Source organism: Narcine bancroftii, chromosome 2 (genome assembly GCF_036971445.1).
Source record: "Narcine bancroftii isolate sNarBan1 chromosome 2, sNarBan1.hap1, whole genome shotgun sequence".
In the NCBI taxonomy this organism is placed as follows: Eukaryota; Metazoa; Chordata; class Chondrichthyes; order Torpediniformes; family Narcinidae; genus Narcine; species Narcine bancroftii.
The window spans coordinates 72,770,647-72,788,656 of NC_091470.1; the positions used below are offsets into that span (position 1 = coordinate 72,770,647).

The following is an 18,010-nucleotide window of genomic DNA, read 5'->3' on the forward strand; positions in this document are numbered from 1 at the left end:
AATTGGAATTTATCTCACAAGTTCAAGTTTATGATCATCTGTACATATACAACCATACAAAACAGCATGTGAAATAATATAGCAGTTAAGAGGCAATTAAGCTTCTATGTCTGTGTAATGTGTTGTCAATGTTGTAAAACCTGGGTAATGATGGTATAAGTCCAACAGGCCAGAATATATAAATGATTGAAAAAGAGAGGGATGGCAGGAAAAATAACCAGTCCTTGTACCTCTCAGTATGCAGGAATAAATCTGAGACTCCATTTACCTGACAATATAATTCCACATCCCACTTTGACCTCTATGTCTGTGGCCTCCAGCAGGATACATGGAGTCCCAATGCAAGTTTAAGGAACAGCTTCCTACCTTTCATCAGGGCAGATTACAACACAAAACAACACGAACAGGCATTTCAGCCCCTGAGTCTGCACCAAATATGACGCCCAAATCAAACGAAAACTCTGCTGCTTGAACATGATATATGCCCCTCTGTTGCCTGATATTCATGTGTTTATTTATAAGCCTCTTAAACACTACTATTATATCAACTTCCAAGCACCTATCACTCTTTGTGTAAAAGAAAAAAACCTTCCTTGCACATAAATTTTTAATTTTCCCCACCTCCTCTTAAACACGTGTCCTTCATGAGGTGACATTTTTACCCTGGACAAAAAGATTTTGTTGTTACCCCTTGCATAATTTTGTAAATTTCTATCAGACTTTCTTGCCGTAACATCCACCATTCTCTTAACTTTTCCACTTGCTTTCCACCTGCTGTAGTCCCCACCACTCCCTCTGAAGTAGCTCCAGCAAACCTTCTTACAAGAATATTTGTTATCTCCAGTTTAGGAGCAATCTGTACCTTTTCTACAGGTGTCATCTCCCCTACTATTGAGTCTAATGATCCATACATTTGAAGCTCTCCCTCCTACACCAACTCCATAGCCATGTATTGAACTGTATTGTCTTCCTATTTCTTGCCTCACATGCACATGGCATGGGTAGTAATCATGAGATCAAAACCCTGGATGTCCTGCTTGCTAACTGGCCATCTAGCTCCCGAGAAATAATTCTGCAGGACCAGACCTTCCATTCTACCCATGTCATTGGTACCAATTTTGGCCACTACCCAGGTATAGGGAAGTCTTCAAGGGAAGGGTAAGCACCCAAAGACTTCCCTATACCTACTCAGAGACCGTGTAGAAGTGACACACATCATCCTGGATTCTCACTTGCAGCCACTGAAAATCTCATCTTGTGCCTCCAGCTTTGGTGTCACCTATCACAGTTATTCAACCTGACTTTACCCTTCCCTATGGATCCTCAAAGCCAGACTGAATGTTACAACTTTACAGCTATTTTTTTTCCTTTCTTTGTTTTGCATCAACCCTGGCTATTTTTACCTGTCATCCCTGTTTTTCTTTCATTACTTCACCCCATCATAAAATAATTCCTGTTCTTCCTCTATTCCTTCACTGCTATACAGAGTAATTTGTTTTCTCTTCTTTCCAGTTCTAATGAAGGTGGGGAGTGTTAACTGTTAACTTCCTCCATCCATAACTGCTGCCTGTCCTGCTCAGTCTTTCCAAAATTTTCTGGTGTGATGTTTACCATGTCTGAGATGTCCAGGGGAGGGTTACAGATCCAAAATAAAGGGTCAGCCAATCAGATGAGAAAAAAAATCTCCTTCACATAATGGGTTGAGAATCTTTGGTACACTTTACCTACAAGTCAGAGGCTCAAGATAAAGATCAATAGATGCTTGAAAATTAAAGAAATCTAACTTTATTGAGCCAGCTTTTTTTTAAATTTAGACATACACCAGGGTAACAGGCCATTTTAGCCCACAAGACCATGCCACCCAATTTACACCCAATTAACCTACACCCCCAGCACATTTCAAACTGGGAGGAAACCAGAGCCCCCAGAGAAAACCCACGCAGACATGGGAAAACATACCAAATCCTTTCTGACAGCACGAGATTCGAATCCCGGTCCCGATCGCTGGCACTGTAAAGGCATTGCGCTAACTGCTATGCCAACTGTGCTGCCCTGATTTTTTAATCATGGCTTATTAAAAGATCAGCCATGATCTTATTGAATGGTGCAGCAAATAGCTATTCTGTTTCTTAGGTTTTTCCAATGCAGCGAAGTTATGCAAGAGCATAATATAGCAGATTAAGCAATTTTGCACCCACATTGCAGTATTTACTTTGAAATTATGCAAAAGAATTTCTTGGCAAGGGTCTTTCAGCTTCAGTGGACCTAGCAGTTTGGAATGAAACCTCTTTGTCCCAATCATCACCATATTTTGTTTTGAAATCATTATTTATGGCAATGGTTAAATTATTGTTTACAATCTCATCTTCTGGAATTGTCTAAAATAACCACTCAATAAGAGGAAACAAAGCTGATTTTCAAACCACATGCTTTTTACCTGGTTTAAATTTGGTTCAGGGGTTAGAACCATCATCGCCCCTGAGCAGTGTACACTCCGTCCGCGCCTGTCTGGCGATGGGCCACTTGCCACACGGCTCCCCGGGCGAGTTCGGAAACCAGTTGCACAGCGGTTAATTTCATCGAACTGTCCTCTAACAATGTCCATTATTATCTAAAATATTTCAAAGCTTTAAATCAATTAATGCGATGATGTCAGAGAATAATTATGTATATGAACATCCAACACCAGAATGAGTAAATAACAATCTAGCAACATTTTACAACTTAGCATAGAAATCTTAAAGAGCAACACAAAATCTTCAATATGTTCAGAACGTTCAACAGAACTGCAGATAATTGTATCCGACCACATTAAAATAACACTGGAATATCAACAAATAAATTACATTATTCAGCATGTTGCAGGAAGGATAAGTAAACTTGGCCTTTTGACTTGCTACTAACAACTTCCAATGAATTGAAATTATCAGAGGAAATCTGCATGTTAAATGATAGCACACAATGTAGATTATGCACTAGAATACCTTGTAGTCCTGCTCCAAACATAATAAGCCAAATTTTGTCATGAAAACCAAGAGAATGGCACTAATCAATTTGATGTGCATTTCCCCTTAAGGTATAGAAGCTGCTGCATGGAAGATCCATATAGCAACTTGTAAAATCTGGGACACCAGCGATACGTAGTCACAGAATTTACAAGTAATCTGTAATACCTGCCCCACCCCCCACCCCATTGATGTGATGAAGACTAGAGTTGTAGACAACAGTGACTGCTGCAGTGTACTTTGTTGATAGTATATACTGCAGTAAAGATATGGTGCCAAGAATTGCAGATCATGCACCAAGACAAGCATAAACAATTCTATCACATTCATGACATTACGTTGTAAGTGGAGGTCAAAAATTTAATCCCTCAGGACAAAATACCTGGTGTCACAAACTGCAGTCAGCTATTTTTAGATTATTTATTCAATGTAACTATTTGGTGTAGTTCATGAGAGAGTCCATTTTTAAAAATGGCAATGTTTGGAAAAGCAATGATTTTTTTTTAAATCAACTACACAATTGAAAAGAAACAGACCAAAATTTTTCATTCCTCCCTAATTGCTGCCTTACACAGGCACAGTTCATGTTTACAGGCACAGTTCATGTTTACAGGCGAGTATTGTACTTGGACAGACTGTGGTAGTATTGCTAATTCTGTTTACTTGCATGCTGCAGGCGCACTTGTTATGAGCCCAGATGACCCATAAACCCAGGAGCAATAGATATTCACCAACACAAATGGTTACTTAAACCTAAAGTTGTTTTTAATTATCTTTAAACATGAAAATAGAATAAAACTTTAACTTACCACTATTGACTTACTTAACCCTGTTAGAAATAGAAGTACCTTTAAAGAAATTGCTCGAGACAAATATTGAGAACAAAGAACATTTATTACAACAACAATGCAAAGTTGGGTGCTTCCCCTTACCCTGGGAATACACACATACACTGGGGCTCACCCAACTTTTATACAGTAAATTTCACTATCAGAATACCCTCCCCCTTACATTCTTCTGCCCCCTGGATGGGTTTGGCAGAGGCAATCCTTCCTGCCTACGTGCAGTTTCAGTATACTTGGAGGACCAGAGGGTATCCTGTCGGTGTCCCTTCATGTTATTGTCCTTATTCACACCTTCCTGATTCTCGGAGCTAGTCTCTTGGTATGTAGAGTTGGCTCATCCTGTCTAGGGTTGGCTAATTTAATATGTATAACTTTGTAAATCTGTGTAAGGTTAACTAATTAGATATGTAGAACTTGGCACTTCTGTCTATCCAGACTACCTCAACTTGGCACTTCTGTCTATCCAGACTACCTCAACTTCCTACATTCTATTGTTCCTTACCGCTCCTTATCTTATTCTTATGGTGGCTTATTGATCTTGTCACAAAGACTAGAAGATTCTTATGTTAATCGTGCTGACTCTGTTTTCCTGCATCCTATTTCCCAAGCTCATCCTGTTTGCACTGGTTACAGCCATTAACTGATGTATGAATTTTAGTTTCCTTCATGTTCATAATTTTAGATCAGTTTTCCCATCTCTCACAACCCCCTTCTAATTCTAAGTGCACGTGTATGTAATGTGTGTGTAAGTTCAGAAAAGTTCTTGGGTTCACAGTCCAATTTCACTTCTCATTCCTCCAAGTTCACTGATTGCAGGCAATTCTTATACTGTGCACAGAATTTAATATTTATAAAGTTCATCAGGCTTTGGTGCTTGAAAGGTAAATGGTTACTGCTCAGGAAGGTTATTGTCAGTTTTCAGAGAGATATTTGTTGTTCCAGGACCTCCACAACTGATTCCTTTTTAATCAGCTACTTCAGTCTCTTGCTGACAAAACTTGGCCCATCAGGGTTCTCCAGATGATAACCTCTTTCTTTCAGGAGACCAGAGTTCCTTCTTCTTTCTCTTATTCCAAGTGAAACATTAGACAGCCAATTCTCTCCTCTCCACAAGGACTTTGACCAGGCTGAACTAAGAACTCATAACCCGTCTTCCAAATGAGGTTTTCCACAAGCTTGTCCTGTTCCAGTCCCAGCTGCTGTTGCTGAATGTAACACTGTAGAAGTGTACCTGCTGTGGAAGTCCTTGCTGCTATGGTAGTGCTTGCTGCTAGCCGCTGCGACCGTGCGCGCCGCCAGATACCCCTAAGGATGTGTGTGTGGGTGTGTGGGTCTCTCTCTCTCTGAGAGAAAGCCTGTTTGACCGTCCTAGAATAGCTCCAGACAATCTACGGCTTCAAAAAGATCTTTCATCTGTTGCCTTTTTGTAAAAAACAGTCCATTAGTGAAGTCTCTCGGGCATTTTCCAAAGCTCTTGCAAAGACTGTTGGCCCTGACGTGGGGCAGAGTTCCAGTATTTTAAATAAGATCTGTTTTAAAGTGTTTGCTTGTTACCTACTTTCTCAATTTATCTCCCAAAAACTCTGTCACACCCTGCCAGCATATGCTTGCTCTAGGAGGGTCAAACAAGCTTTCTCTCAGAGAGAGAGACGCACACACAAAGATCACTTCTATAGTGTTACATTCAGCAACAGCAGGTGGGACTGGAACAGGACAAGCTGGCAAGCTTGTGGAAAGCCCCATTTGGAAGATGGGTTGTGAGTCCAAGTCCTTGTGGAAAGGAGAGGCCTGGCTGTCTAATGTTTCACTTGGAATCAGAGAAACAAGAAGGCTGCACACAATCTGTTGGGTGGCCCACACATTCAACACAGGCGGGCTGCCCACCTAAAAGCTGGTACTGTCCAGACAAGCTTTCTGAGCAATACCAGCGCCAGACAGGGCCAAGCTCCACATCCGATGTCAGTCGAACTCATGGCTGGGAACAGAGTCAGGCGGAGATGACGGTGGGATGGTGAGCACCAGACAACGAGAGAAGGAGCAGAATCTCGCCCCACTCTGACAGGAGGAGTGAACGTCTGCAGGGGCTGGGGTCGAAAGCGATAGGCAAAGGTCCGCAGGTCCCGCAGCCTCCGGCCGCGTCGTGCCCCCAGTGACAGTCTCGATACCGCCCACACACTCACCGCCGAGTTGGCGGCGCCTGCACCTGCAGTCGTCCGCGGTCCGCGGCGGGGTGGACGCGCGGTGCAGCCGCATCGCCCCGTTCGGTCAGTCCGCAGCCTCACGCCCGTTCTCAGGCGCCCGCAGTGGAGCCCCCGAGAACCTCCTGGCCTCTCAACGGTCGCGAACGCTCGAGCCCGGGCTGCCAATGACGCCCAAGGTCCCGGATGTGGTTGCTATTCAAAACAAAGGCAACTCTATTGATCGGGTCGACGGCCCCGGTCCGTCCCTGCGGCCAAGGCGCCGGGTGCCGGTTGTGGCTGTGCGCCTCGTCGTCATGCAGCTGCGGCTCCCGAAGAACTGCTGGGCCGCGCATTCTTACACGACATAATTCAATAATTAACATCCTGGTCCAGCAATTCTTCAATGAGTGGGCTGTGGAACGAAGATCTGTACAAAAGCAAATCTTTGCTTAATCAACTTGCAATTCAAAAAAAAAATGCCTATATTTTTCTCTTTCATTCCCATCAAAAACTCAGCATTCAGTTTCCCCACCAAAATGTTGTTGGCAACTCTAACTTTCCCTGCCAAGTTTACTCCAACGCCATTGTTTCAGCTATTCTGCTCAATGAGGTCATTATTACAATGAGCTCTGTACTGACAATAACCACACCAGCAGTGCGAGCATAAGACAGCTTTAATAAACTAATATGTACACTAGGGGTCTTGTCTCTCTGCAAGACAAACCTGGTCGTACTGACAATAACTACACCAGCAGTGCAAGTATCTTCTTTGGCTTGGCTTCGCGGACGAAGATTTATGGAGGGGTAATGTCCACGTCAGCTGCAGGCTCATTTGTGGCTGACAAGTCCGATGCGGGACAGGCAGACACGGTTGCAAGGGAAAATTGGTTGGTTGGGGTTGGGTGTTGGGTTTTTCCTCCTTTGCCTTTTGTCAGTGAGGTGGGCTCTGCGGTCTTCTTCAAAGGAGGTTGCTGCCCGCCGAACTGTGAGGCGCCAAGATGCACGGTTTGAGGCGATATCAGCCCACTGGCGGTGGTCAATGTGGCAGGCACCAAGAGATTTCTATATGTACACTGAGGGGTCTTGTCTCTCTGCAAGACAAACCTGGTTGTACTGACAATAACCACACCAGCAGTGCAAGTATAAGACAGCTTTAATAAACTAATATGTACACTGAGAGGTCTTGTCTCTGCAAGACAAACCTGGTTGTGCTGACAATAACCACACCAGCAGTGCGAGCATAAGGCAGCTTTAATAAACTAATATGTATACTGATAGGGCTCTCTGCAAGACCAACCTGGAAGGCTAGATTGCAGTTCTGGACTGCTTTATAGACAAGGTCACCGGGTTGACCCCTAGTGGTGTAATTACATATCACCATAGAAACACCAAGAGCCCAATGCCTTAAACTGACTCATTTGAAACGGCATTTTGGAGTTTCTTTCCTAACAAAAAGAATCGCGATTTGTAATGAAAACTAGAAAGGCTTGTATTTGCATCACACACCCATTTGGCAGCAACCTGCAGGGAACTGGGATTCACTGGGAGGGTGTTGTGCCGATGGCTAGCACCGCCTCCACCTGCTCACATATAACCCTGGTTTCCCACCTAAACCCCAGACCCTTCTGAAGACTACCCTTAGTTATAAGCTAATAAAAGCGTTTATTCTCCCTCCTGTCCTGAGAGCTTTTATTCACGCTGCACAACCCAAAGTGCTTTACAATTAATAATTTTTTTTAATGCAGAGCTAGTGTGTTTATCACACGTAAAATGTGGCCCATGGGAGTCAAGAATCACTTAACTATCCAAAGTAATATTATTAATTTATTGAATAACTTATTTTACATCCTCTTCATCTCTAAACAATTTAAGACTTGGAATTCATTGAACTAAATGTCACATCAACAATGGCATGCTTAAATATTATCATTTGTAGATGGCCATTCCTCCCCCTTGATTTCAATAGGGCAGCTACACCTACACCTCATTCAGAGAGCCACTCCCATTGAAGGAGCCAAGTAGTCTAAGGAAGTGTAGCAAAACTAAATATATTGCACGGTATCCAGGATATGGGCTATTTCCAAGCTTCTGCGCAGCTGTACACTCAGATCTGCCAGCTTTTAAGCAAAAGATCTGCTCTATTATTTCATTGGGATAATGATGAGATTTCTTTTCAATCAATGCATACATTGATATCCACAATGTTTTCTTGAACTGAAATCAAAAACATATTTGAAGGATATTAAAAAAAATAGCTCTGTGATATCCAATGAAAAACTCTTTTGAATGGACTTGTCAAAAGGCAATTGACTAATTACAAACCATTACCCACCCTCCTCCCACCTCACAGAGTTTCCATGTCTGGGAAATTTTGCCGTAAATTACATTATTGCAACCTAGTTATCGGAGTAAGCCGATCTCTTCTGGTCAATGTTACATTATTTAAAAAGTATATCTGTACCTTTCCAATATTAAGCACACCAAAAAGACAACAACTTGGCCAAAAATTAATAAAGGATCAATTTTACATCAAATGGAATTCTCTTTCCCAGCATGGACACGGTTGGCCAAAAGGTATGTTTCTCTGAAAGTCATTTCACATAAAAATAACTTGGTTCAAACCCACAGATCAGTTGTTTCAGGCAAATTTTAAAAAAACAAATACAATTATAATTCCAACTTGAAGTAAGGTTTTTCCTTTATATTTTTAATAATAAAAATGCTGGCCACATAATATTATCGTAATATTTATACACTGAGCAGTCAATCAAAACAAATATGCATTACACCTTCCAGATAGACAAAAAAACTAGAGATGGCATTCTTTTTTACTGATTAAAAGAAGTGAACTGTGTAATGCAGTTCAAGCTATTCTTTCTATTTGGTCACATGAACAATAATATACATATCAGACAAAAACAGCACACCACAGATCATTTTATGTGCATTTTAGACAATCAAAAAAGGTGCAGAAAATAAAAAATAGTCATGTACACAGCATCAACCTCTTTTTGGGGGAGAAAGTCTTGATGCTTGGACATGTATTAGAGTGTTACTGGAAAAGTAATCCAGAGGCCTGGGTTAATTATGCAGACTGAACAGAATTACAATTCCACTTTGGCAGTTTAAGAATGAGAATTCAATTTCAAAAGAGGTTGAAATAAAAATCATGAAACTGCCAGATTGCTGTAAATTTAAAAATAGCTAATGAATCTCTTTTCAAGAATAAAATCCGCTGTTCTAATTAGACCCATGAGTGACCTCATTTGAGCTGCTCTAAGGGCAGCACTGTCGCTGGTGCAGAGACACACACTGCCCCGAGGGGTTCAACTGCGTCCTAATGCCAGCGGCATTAAACAGCCTGCTGAGGGAGTCGACAGTATTTGTAAGTAAAATCTGCAATGGCCAAGGTCCAAACACAAGATGGCGGCGCCTGTACTCGGCAGTGGCCACTAGGGGTTGCAGACTCCAAGGCACAGTGGACCGCACAGGGCACCAGAAACGGGAAGAACACACCCCGTGGAGAAGCAGTGGAGACAACCCTACATGATGGTGACTACAGCAACAGTCCAGCGAAGGGCTCAGCGGCTGAGGGACTCCGGCTGCAGGCAAATTGCAGTCAGGGGACCCACGCTGGCTGCTGGAGACTGGCTCATGGAACTAGGTAGTAGAGCCAGCTTCAGAAGGGCTCCTAAAGGCCCTTAGATGCTGAAGGCTTCCTGATCGCACTAGAGATTTGGATCTGGAGCTCAGGTTGCTGATGAACTGAACACGAGTCTGTGCGCCTGCAGAAGCTGCGGGAACATTGGAGGTGAATCCACGGACACCCACTGACTCTGAAGAGACTCTTTTTTTGCTCATCTTTCTCGTTGACTGTAAGGGGCATCGGGAGATATTAATGGCAAACATTCATCTACTTTACACTAGACAGAAGGCAATTTCATGTAATATTACATGTTCAATAAAATTTCATCGACAGTAAAAGAATCTTGAAACCACCAAGATTGAGTTTTACCTGCCTTCTGGGATCTCCCAAAAAACACTCAGTTGTGTCAAACAGCTGAAAAGTAATGCCCACTGCCATATATCATGCCATCTAGAAGCAGGAAATACATGCCTTCGACTGAGAGCAAATATAAAAGACATATAATGCTTGAGAAGTGATGCAGACTAACTGATGGAAGAATCTCATCCATTGGCCCCAGGTGAAACTGAATGATTACAAAATAGCATGGCACTCTGGCAGAATTTAAGATTGCGGTACAAAATCAGCAAGAGAGGGATAGGGCAGGCTGTTAAAATTATTCAGAAATGTTGCTGTTAAATACAGTAGATATCAACTTTAAATTAGATTTAAGCAATCGTGTAAAAAGTAAATAAGAAAATAATTTTCATTTTTTAATTTCAACAGCTAAAATTAAAGTATTTTTCCATTCACTATTTCATATCAAAATATGTACTGTTTGCAAGCAAGCATTCTTCAGCTGAAGGTGAACAAAAACTTCAAATGTAAATCCTTCTGATTATTACCCACAGGAGTAGTGCTATAAATTTAAAGCAGAGTTGGTCTGCAGTTTATATCTCTTTTGTTTTAAAAATAGTTTGACATACAGCATAACATTGGGTAGGCAGTGTTACGTTACTGTGCGCTGCAAAGACTGACTGGCCTGTGTTTCCAAAATACTCTGCACTCTTGTTGGACTAAATCAAATCATTGAGAGTCCACTTTGGGAAAGATGCTGACTTTATTGTTTCTACTAATCTTTCGCTCTGTTTTGAACTTTGTTTGCTTTTCAGATATTTGAATTAATTCTTCTGGTGTGTTACCCAAGGGAGGCAAAAGCCTTTTCTTGCTATTCCGTGTCTCAGATAGCCACTGTGGAGGAAGTTCAAAAGGGCCAAAGCCACACTGCATTGCATCATTTTCAGAGACTACATCTGAATCTGGAGGTGGTGCCGCTGCTCCTGGCACTGCACCAAGATCATTGCTAATGTGTGGTGCAAATCTTTCCATTGACGTCTGCTCCACTTCCAAACTGGCAGTAGGTAATTCTTTTTGGCAACATTCATTAGATGCCAGTGACTTAATCTCATTTTCATCCTCCTCTTCCTCCGAAGGTTTAAAAATCTGCTGCTGCCCAATATGAAACATTTCAAGCAACTGGCTGCCTGAACGAACCCCAGGCTCAAGTGTGGCTTCTCCAAGGGCACCTGAGTTCACTATGTTACGTCTACTGTACCTGCGATGGAACTGAACCACGGTCCCCACTAAGCATTTCCGAACAGACTTATTGACGGTCAGGAAGAGTAATGGGTTAGTGAGCAGAGAGACCTTGGGCAACCAGATTGCCGTTAGCATCAAAAAAACAGAAATGTCAGTGATGTTAAATATGATTCTATAGATCACAAAAACCATATAAGGAACACTACAAACAATAAAGATCAGCACCATAGAGAGCAGCATAGCATGTAGTTCAGCCTCCCTCTGGGAAACATATGGAATAGAAATTGTGTTCTGTGGAGTTCGTAATGCAGCAATAATTACTTTCTTCTTCTGGCTGGCACTGAGAGCTCGACGAATTAGAATCATGACGAAGAATACTATGGCTATGGGCAATATGACTGTAGTGATGTTATATACAATTACATAAGCCATGTGTCCAAAAGAATGGCTCCATGAACTACTGCATGTAGTCATGGCATAAATGTCTGAAACATTGGTCACTGCGAAAACTGGAACACTGGCTAACACTGCATGAATCCAGATGTAGATCACCAAGTCCCTGGACTTTGTATCAGAGATCTTCCTCTCTAAAGGATACAAGACAGAGTAGTACCTGTAATTTAAAAAAAAAGCCAGTGAATGCATAGATCACTCTTCCTCGCTTCCTTTCTATTTATTTGCATTAAAATCTTGCCACGTTTCAGATTCCTTTAAAATTTCTTGTGATCACATCATTTTACTTTTTACAAGTTCTTATCCTTTTTTTTTAAAAAAAACAAGATTATTTACTAAATTCAGTTAATACACTGACCTTTGGTTAATTTTGTTCAGCAATATCCTGTTCTGCTAATTGCTACTGTTGTCTCCAACTACCTAATTCTTCTCATGTGACGCACACTTAAACAAGCCCGCCAAACCGCACTTGTCAGATCTGTTCTTTCAACATAGAAAAACCTTTAACATTAATAAAGTGGGTTAAAAATAACTTTCTGGTATTATTTCTAATCAAATTGATGCAATCCATTAAAATCTGAAAATTGAATCCCTTCTGAAAAATAATTGTCTTTGAACATTTATTTAAAATAAACTGACAAAATAAAATTGTAGGATTAAGAATGAGCCATTTACCCTCTCAGGTCAGTCCTACTCTTTAATGGGATATTAATTCCACACAGAACAATATTGTGCTTGTCAGTTTTGAAAAGACATTACCTCAGTACCTTCATTTAATCTTGAAGAAATTTATATTAATTTCGATATCCTTCACGAGTTTCACTTTGTACTCCTTTTTCCAGGTTTTACTGACCTTTTGCTATGTTTGCTCATAGATGCATCTTTCCCAGATAGCTGGATTTACATACTTTGGCACATCCATCCCTTTATTCTCTTCTTTTGGCTATTATATATGGTCAGAAGTGTTCAAACAAATATGGTTGAAGAATGGAAACCTGTGAATGGAGATATGTGGGGAGGAAATAAGGATTGAAGCAAAAAAACAGGAAGGAGGGAAGAACTAAAGCATAAAATAAAGAAATCAGGAATAAAATAATAAATACAGTCACAGTGCCAAACAATACCAAGGTGACAAATAAAGTTTTAAAATGTCAAAATGAAAGGTAGTGATCTTAAAGTTCAGAGCATTTTCATTAAGATGGATGAATTGATCACCACAAATAGAAACGAAATAAATGGAATTTGGGAGGGATGACAATAGGTCTTGTCAACATTTAGTAGGAAAAGACAAAAAATGAAAGGGAGGTGGTAAAGAATGAGAATAGATGCAACATGGAAACTGCCCTTTGTCCCAACTCATCCATGCTGATTTGGTTACCTTTCTGAGAAGGTTTTATTTGCCTGTGCTTGTCCCATATCCCTCTATCCCTTCCACCTACCTGTCTTTTAAATGTTATAATTATAGCTGCCTCTACCACTTACTCTTGTAGGTCACTTCATGTACATACCACCCTCTGCATGGAAATCCTGACCTTCAGTTCCCTTTTAAATCTTTCTCCCTCATCTTAAACCCATTCCCTCTAGTTCTAGACTCTCCTATCTCAAGGAAAAGACTGTGATTATTCACATTTATTCCTCTCATAAATTTCTATTCTTCTACAAGGTCACCTCTCAGCCTCTTATACTAAAGAGAAAAAAGTCCTAGCTTCTCCTTATCACTCCAGCCCACCAGTACTGGTAACATTCCGGGAATCTTTTTAGCATTCTTTCTGATCAACAATCTCTGCAGCACATCATTTGTCATGGTCCTTCAGTCTAAACACCAGATCCTCCACCACCACTGTCTCCTACTGTCAATTGGCTAGCTCAGCTATTCTCAACGGGCCCTTTCCCCTCCCCTCCTCCCTGGGAGTCACAGAGCATTTAAGTACCATATATGGCGGCATATAAGGCGACTCATGTATAAGACAACCCTCTGATTTTCCACCTAAAGTTTAGGTTTTGAGCTTTTACTCACTGAACAAGACTACCCAAAGTCTGGCACATACCGCTGACCAGTAGAGTGATGCTGCTTGGCACATTTAATATACTAATTCACAATATATTAAAAGCAAATTACCTGATAAAAGTTTAAATTTTATTAGTATATTTTAAAATAAACCACAGTTAACTCCTTTAACATGCCATTTGAAGCCTGCACAGAGCAAACAGCAATCGGACTGGGCACGGGGGCTCTGCAGGGGAGCTCTGAGACTTCATTATTAAGGTTCATATTTTATACTTTGCTCAAAGGAGCGCTGAGATTTCATATTCTAAATGGCATGTGGGAGCACTGAGATTTCACTGTTAAGGTTTGTATTTTATATTTGGCAGGGGGAAGCGCTGAGACTTCACTATTAAGGTTTGGATTTCATACTTAGTGTACAAGATGACTCCTGGTTTTGAGGCATCATTTTGAACATTTAAAGACTGCCAGCATATACAGTAAAACCCTTGCTTTTTTTCACTTCAAGTAAATATTTTTTTCTGTTTTTTATGTAATTGGTAGGACATGGTAAGGAAGAAACCAACTAAACTTGACTGCTTCACAGGGAAGGGTGCCCATAAACTTTGAGCAGAGGCTTGGGGGGGAGGGGTCCATAGCTGAAAAAAAGTTGAGAATGACTGGGCTAGTTTACCTTGCAATTTAACCTTCTGGATCAGCCTACAAATTCACTTCTTTGTCAAAAGTCTTGCTAAAGTTCATGTAAACAACATTACGACCCTGCCCTCATTAAGCTTTTCGATCATATCTTAAAATATAAATAAAAGAAAGGATATTAGCTCATATAACATGGAATCACTATGGTTTGACCGAAGAAATACCAAAGGTGAAAAAAATATCTAGACCTCCAATAATTCCTAATGATACTTAGGAATTAGAGATATATGCAATAAGACTCTGACTGTAATTATGGATAGTTACAGGTGTCACACCTCAGGATATGGGGAAGGTTGGTAGGAGTCACAGGTCAAGGATACAGGTTAAGCTATTTCAGACCAAAACAAGAAAAAATCTTAATCAAAAGAATGGTGAACCTGTGGAATCTCTACTGTTACGGAGTCCAGTGGACCCCATGTAGTGCGCGTCGAAAGAACCAAAGACATGTTGATCCAAACCAAGGCTTTTATTAACTAAAAGACTGGAGCATATCACAAGTAGGTCGACCAGTCCAGAATGACCTGGTCTGGCTAGGAGCTATCCTTTAAGACCTGCCAGTAGGTGTGACTAGACTCTCAGCCAATCACAGTCATCCTACACAACCATCTGTACATATGTACACATACACATTGGTGATAAAATCTGTACTATCACACCCCAAAAACCAACAGCAATAGATATGCTCCACAACACAGGGTTACTTAAACAAAAGTAGTTTTTAATTATATTTGAACAAGAAAACAGAATTAAACTTATTACTATCCTACCTAACTACTTAATCCCCCCTCTAATACCAAGCGCAGGTGCATGTAATATAATGTATATTTAAGTTTAGAAAAGTTCTTTGGATCACAATCCAATCTCACTGGTTGCAGACAACATTAATAAAGTTCACCAGTCTTTAGTGCTTAACAGGCAAATGGTTACCACTCAGGAGGGTTCTTGATGGTTTCAGAGAGAGTTTTCTTTTCCAGGACATGCACATCTGATTCCTTCTCAATCAGTCTTGCTGACGAAACTTGCCCCCTTCAGGGTTCTCAAGATCCTCTTTCTTTCAGGTCACCTTTCATACCACCAGTCTTCTCCTTCAACCAGGCAGCCTTCCATAATTTGCCAACTTGTCCTTCTTGAACTGATTTCTGTTTCCTCTCTCTGTTTACCACCCTCCCTCTCTGAGAGCAAAACTCTTCTCCCATCTTTCTTCTACTTCATTGAATTCCCCAAACTTTCCCTCCACTTTCACTTTGATCTTTTGGTGGGAATTTGTTGGGGTTGTTAGGTAATCATTTCCTACCTTCCTTCTTTTGTTTTCCTTCTCACAGTTGGTGGATGGAGTATGTGTAGGGTTCGTTTCGTTCCACGTCACCACTGTTGTGTATGCACTCCACAATTAAGACTTGGAGATGTGATGCTTTCTCATCCTTTACTTCTATTAGACTAACATGGCACTGACACACAGGGTTACATATATGGAAGGGTGACATCATGACGAGGGCATCATGATGGCCAGCAGAGGGAGAGGGTGGGCTTATTCCCAACATTCTCCCCCCCCCCCATTTATTTAAAATTGCACATAAAATTGACAGTTGGGCAATTTTCATGCACAATTGGACTGGCACTAACTGCTGCACCAACTGTGCCGCCCAACATATCCTTGTAAATTACAACGCAAGGTGTGAAATTTATTAGAAGTGAGCCAGTGGATTAACTCCCACCCGGGCCTCAAGGCTGAGCTTTAGTAATGGAAAGGCTCCCCCCCTTGCTCCACCCCCCACTAACAGAACCCTCAAATGCGAACCATGCCACACCATACTGAGGTTTATTATTTCCATTCACCCCAAGACGTGGGATGCTCCAGCCCATGTTGAAGTGACCCAAGCCTTGTGTTTATTACCTATGATTCCCAGCTGGAAGCTGCGGCCTCCTCAGGAGAGCCCGCGGCTTCTGTGCTCTTGATAACTTTGGGTCAGTCGACTCGGAATGTCCCAGACCACTTTGGCATCTCATTGGGCTGCTTGGGAAGCTCGCAGAGGCAGCAGCTCAATGTGGGATCAATGGGCAAAATGGCTGTCTTCCTTACCCATAATCCTCTACCTGCTGGAACTGCTCTGAGTTTCCCTGACTCTGGTTCCGGCAGAGCGGTTCCAGCTGGTGGGGGATTATGGTCAAGGAAGATGGCCATTTTGCCCATTGATCCCGCATTGAACTGCTGCCACCGCCATGAGGTGCCCGAGGGGCCCTGAAAGCTGAAATGGCCTGTTGAGTTCCCAGAGGCTGGAATGGCCTGGTGAGTGCCTGTAGCACTGCACCCCTGGCTGGGATAAAACACATAACACACACCGAACTGGGTACCCGGTACATTCAACAATAAAGGAAAACCAATACTCAGCCACATGGCTCTATGCTACTACTAGGAACTAGGGAAACTAATTACACCTTTGACAACAACAACTTACGAACAATTTCTCCAGCAGTGAACGCCATTCCACAATTCTAGCCTGGAATGAAGCAGGTTGGTTCCAATGCCAAAGAGGGCAATTCGAGCACACGTGGTCCCAACAATGGCAAAGGGGGTGATTTGAGTGCACATGATGTCCTTCAAAGGGCTGGAGGTTCCAGCCCAGGTCATTTACAGGAGTTCATGGCACACTGCCAGCAAGGTTAAACCAATTACAACAGCCAATGGCCTAATGCCAAGTACAGGGAGGCTGGGAGGCCCATCTTAGGTAATTTACTGAGGACCAATAGCTCAGTGCTATCAAGGATAAGCAGATTACAAAAGCCAATGGCCCAAGGCCAAGTACAAAGGAATTTAAATTGGCCACTGCAAGATGTGCACTTAATGGGTGGGGCAATGCAGTGCTAGGTAGTGCTATCATGACCTTTCACAGTTCAACAGAGTGGTGAAATGGTAATTCAATTCTTCAGATTACAGTACCCTTTTCAGTTACACACCCATACTTAGAATTCACATTTTAAAGATAATATGTAATTCTCTGTCAATGTCACAAAAATGATACACTGTGTTTCCCTGGCAATGCAGAGTGGTTCCAGCTGCATGGGGGATTATGGGTAAGTAAAACAGCCATATTTCCCATTGATTTTGCATTGAACTGCCATGAGGAATGGCCCCGAAGTGGCCCAATGAGATGGTGGCTGTGTGATGATATATAATTACACCACTAGGTCACCAGGGTCATCCCAATTACCTTGTATATAAACCAGGCTTGTCTTTCAGAGAGAAAAAACCTCTTAGTGTGTACATATTAGTTTATTAAAGCTGTCTTATACTTGCAATGCTCGTATGGTTATTGTCAGTACAATTTAATAAACTAATATCATAGCTACTAGGATGGTAGCTGCTTCTGCTCCAATGCGCATTCCCAACCACCTGGAGACTCTTCCTGAGTAATGGAATCCGTGGACGACCAGCACACATGTGCATCCGAGGACAGAGGCGGCAAGGGACCGCTGTATTTGAATCATGGTGGAATGCAGGGAAGACAACAGAAGTATGATGGGGCAGGTAAGAAACAGCCAAGAGCCCTGACTGCCCATGGGTTCACCGGTACAGGCGCCGCTGACTCTAAACCCCAGTCCGA

General features: G+C 41.8%; 2 protein-coding genes across 2 annotated transcripts in view; both read right to left on the reverse strand.

The window, feature by feature from the left end:
* The window catches only part of fsip1 (fibrous sheath interacting protein 1), a 401,721-nt gene extending 395,407 nt beyond the window's left edge, over positions 1-6,314 (reverse strand). Inside the window, exons 1-2 of the mRNA XM_069917082.1 lie at positions 6,031-6,314; positions 2,438-2,611 (exon numbers count right to left, since the gene is read on the reverse strand). Coding sequence (XP_069773183.1) covers positions 2,438-2,605 — 168 coding nt within the window. The 5' untranslated portion in view covers positions 2,606-2,611; positions 6,031-6,314. The remainder of the gene's footprint in view (positions 1-2,437; positions 2,612-6,030) is intronic.
* An 897-nt stretch (positions 6,315-7,211) lies between these two features.
* Positions 7,212-18,010, reverse strand: part of gpr176 (G protein-coupled receptor 176) — a 190,797-nt gene continuing 179,998 nt past the window's right edge. Inside the window, exon 5 of the mRNA XM_069917083.1 lies at positions 7,212-11,867. Within this exon, the coding sequence (XP_069773184.1) occupies positions 10,742-11,867 (1,126 nt within the window). The 3' untranslated portion in view covers positions 7,212-10,741. The remainder of the gene's footprint in view (positions 11,868-18,010) is intronic.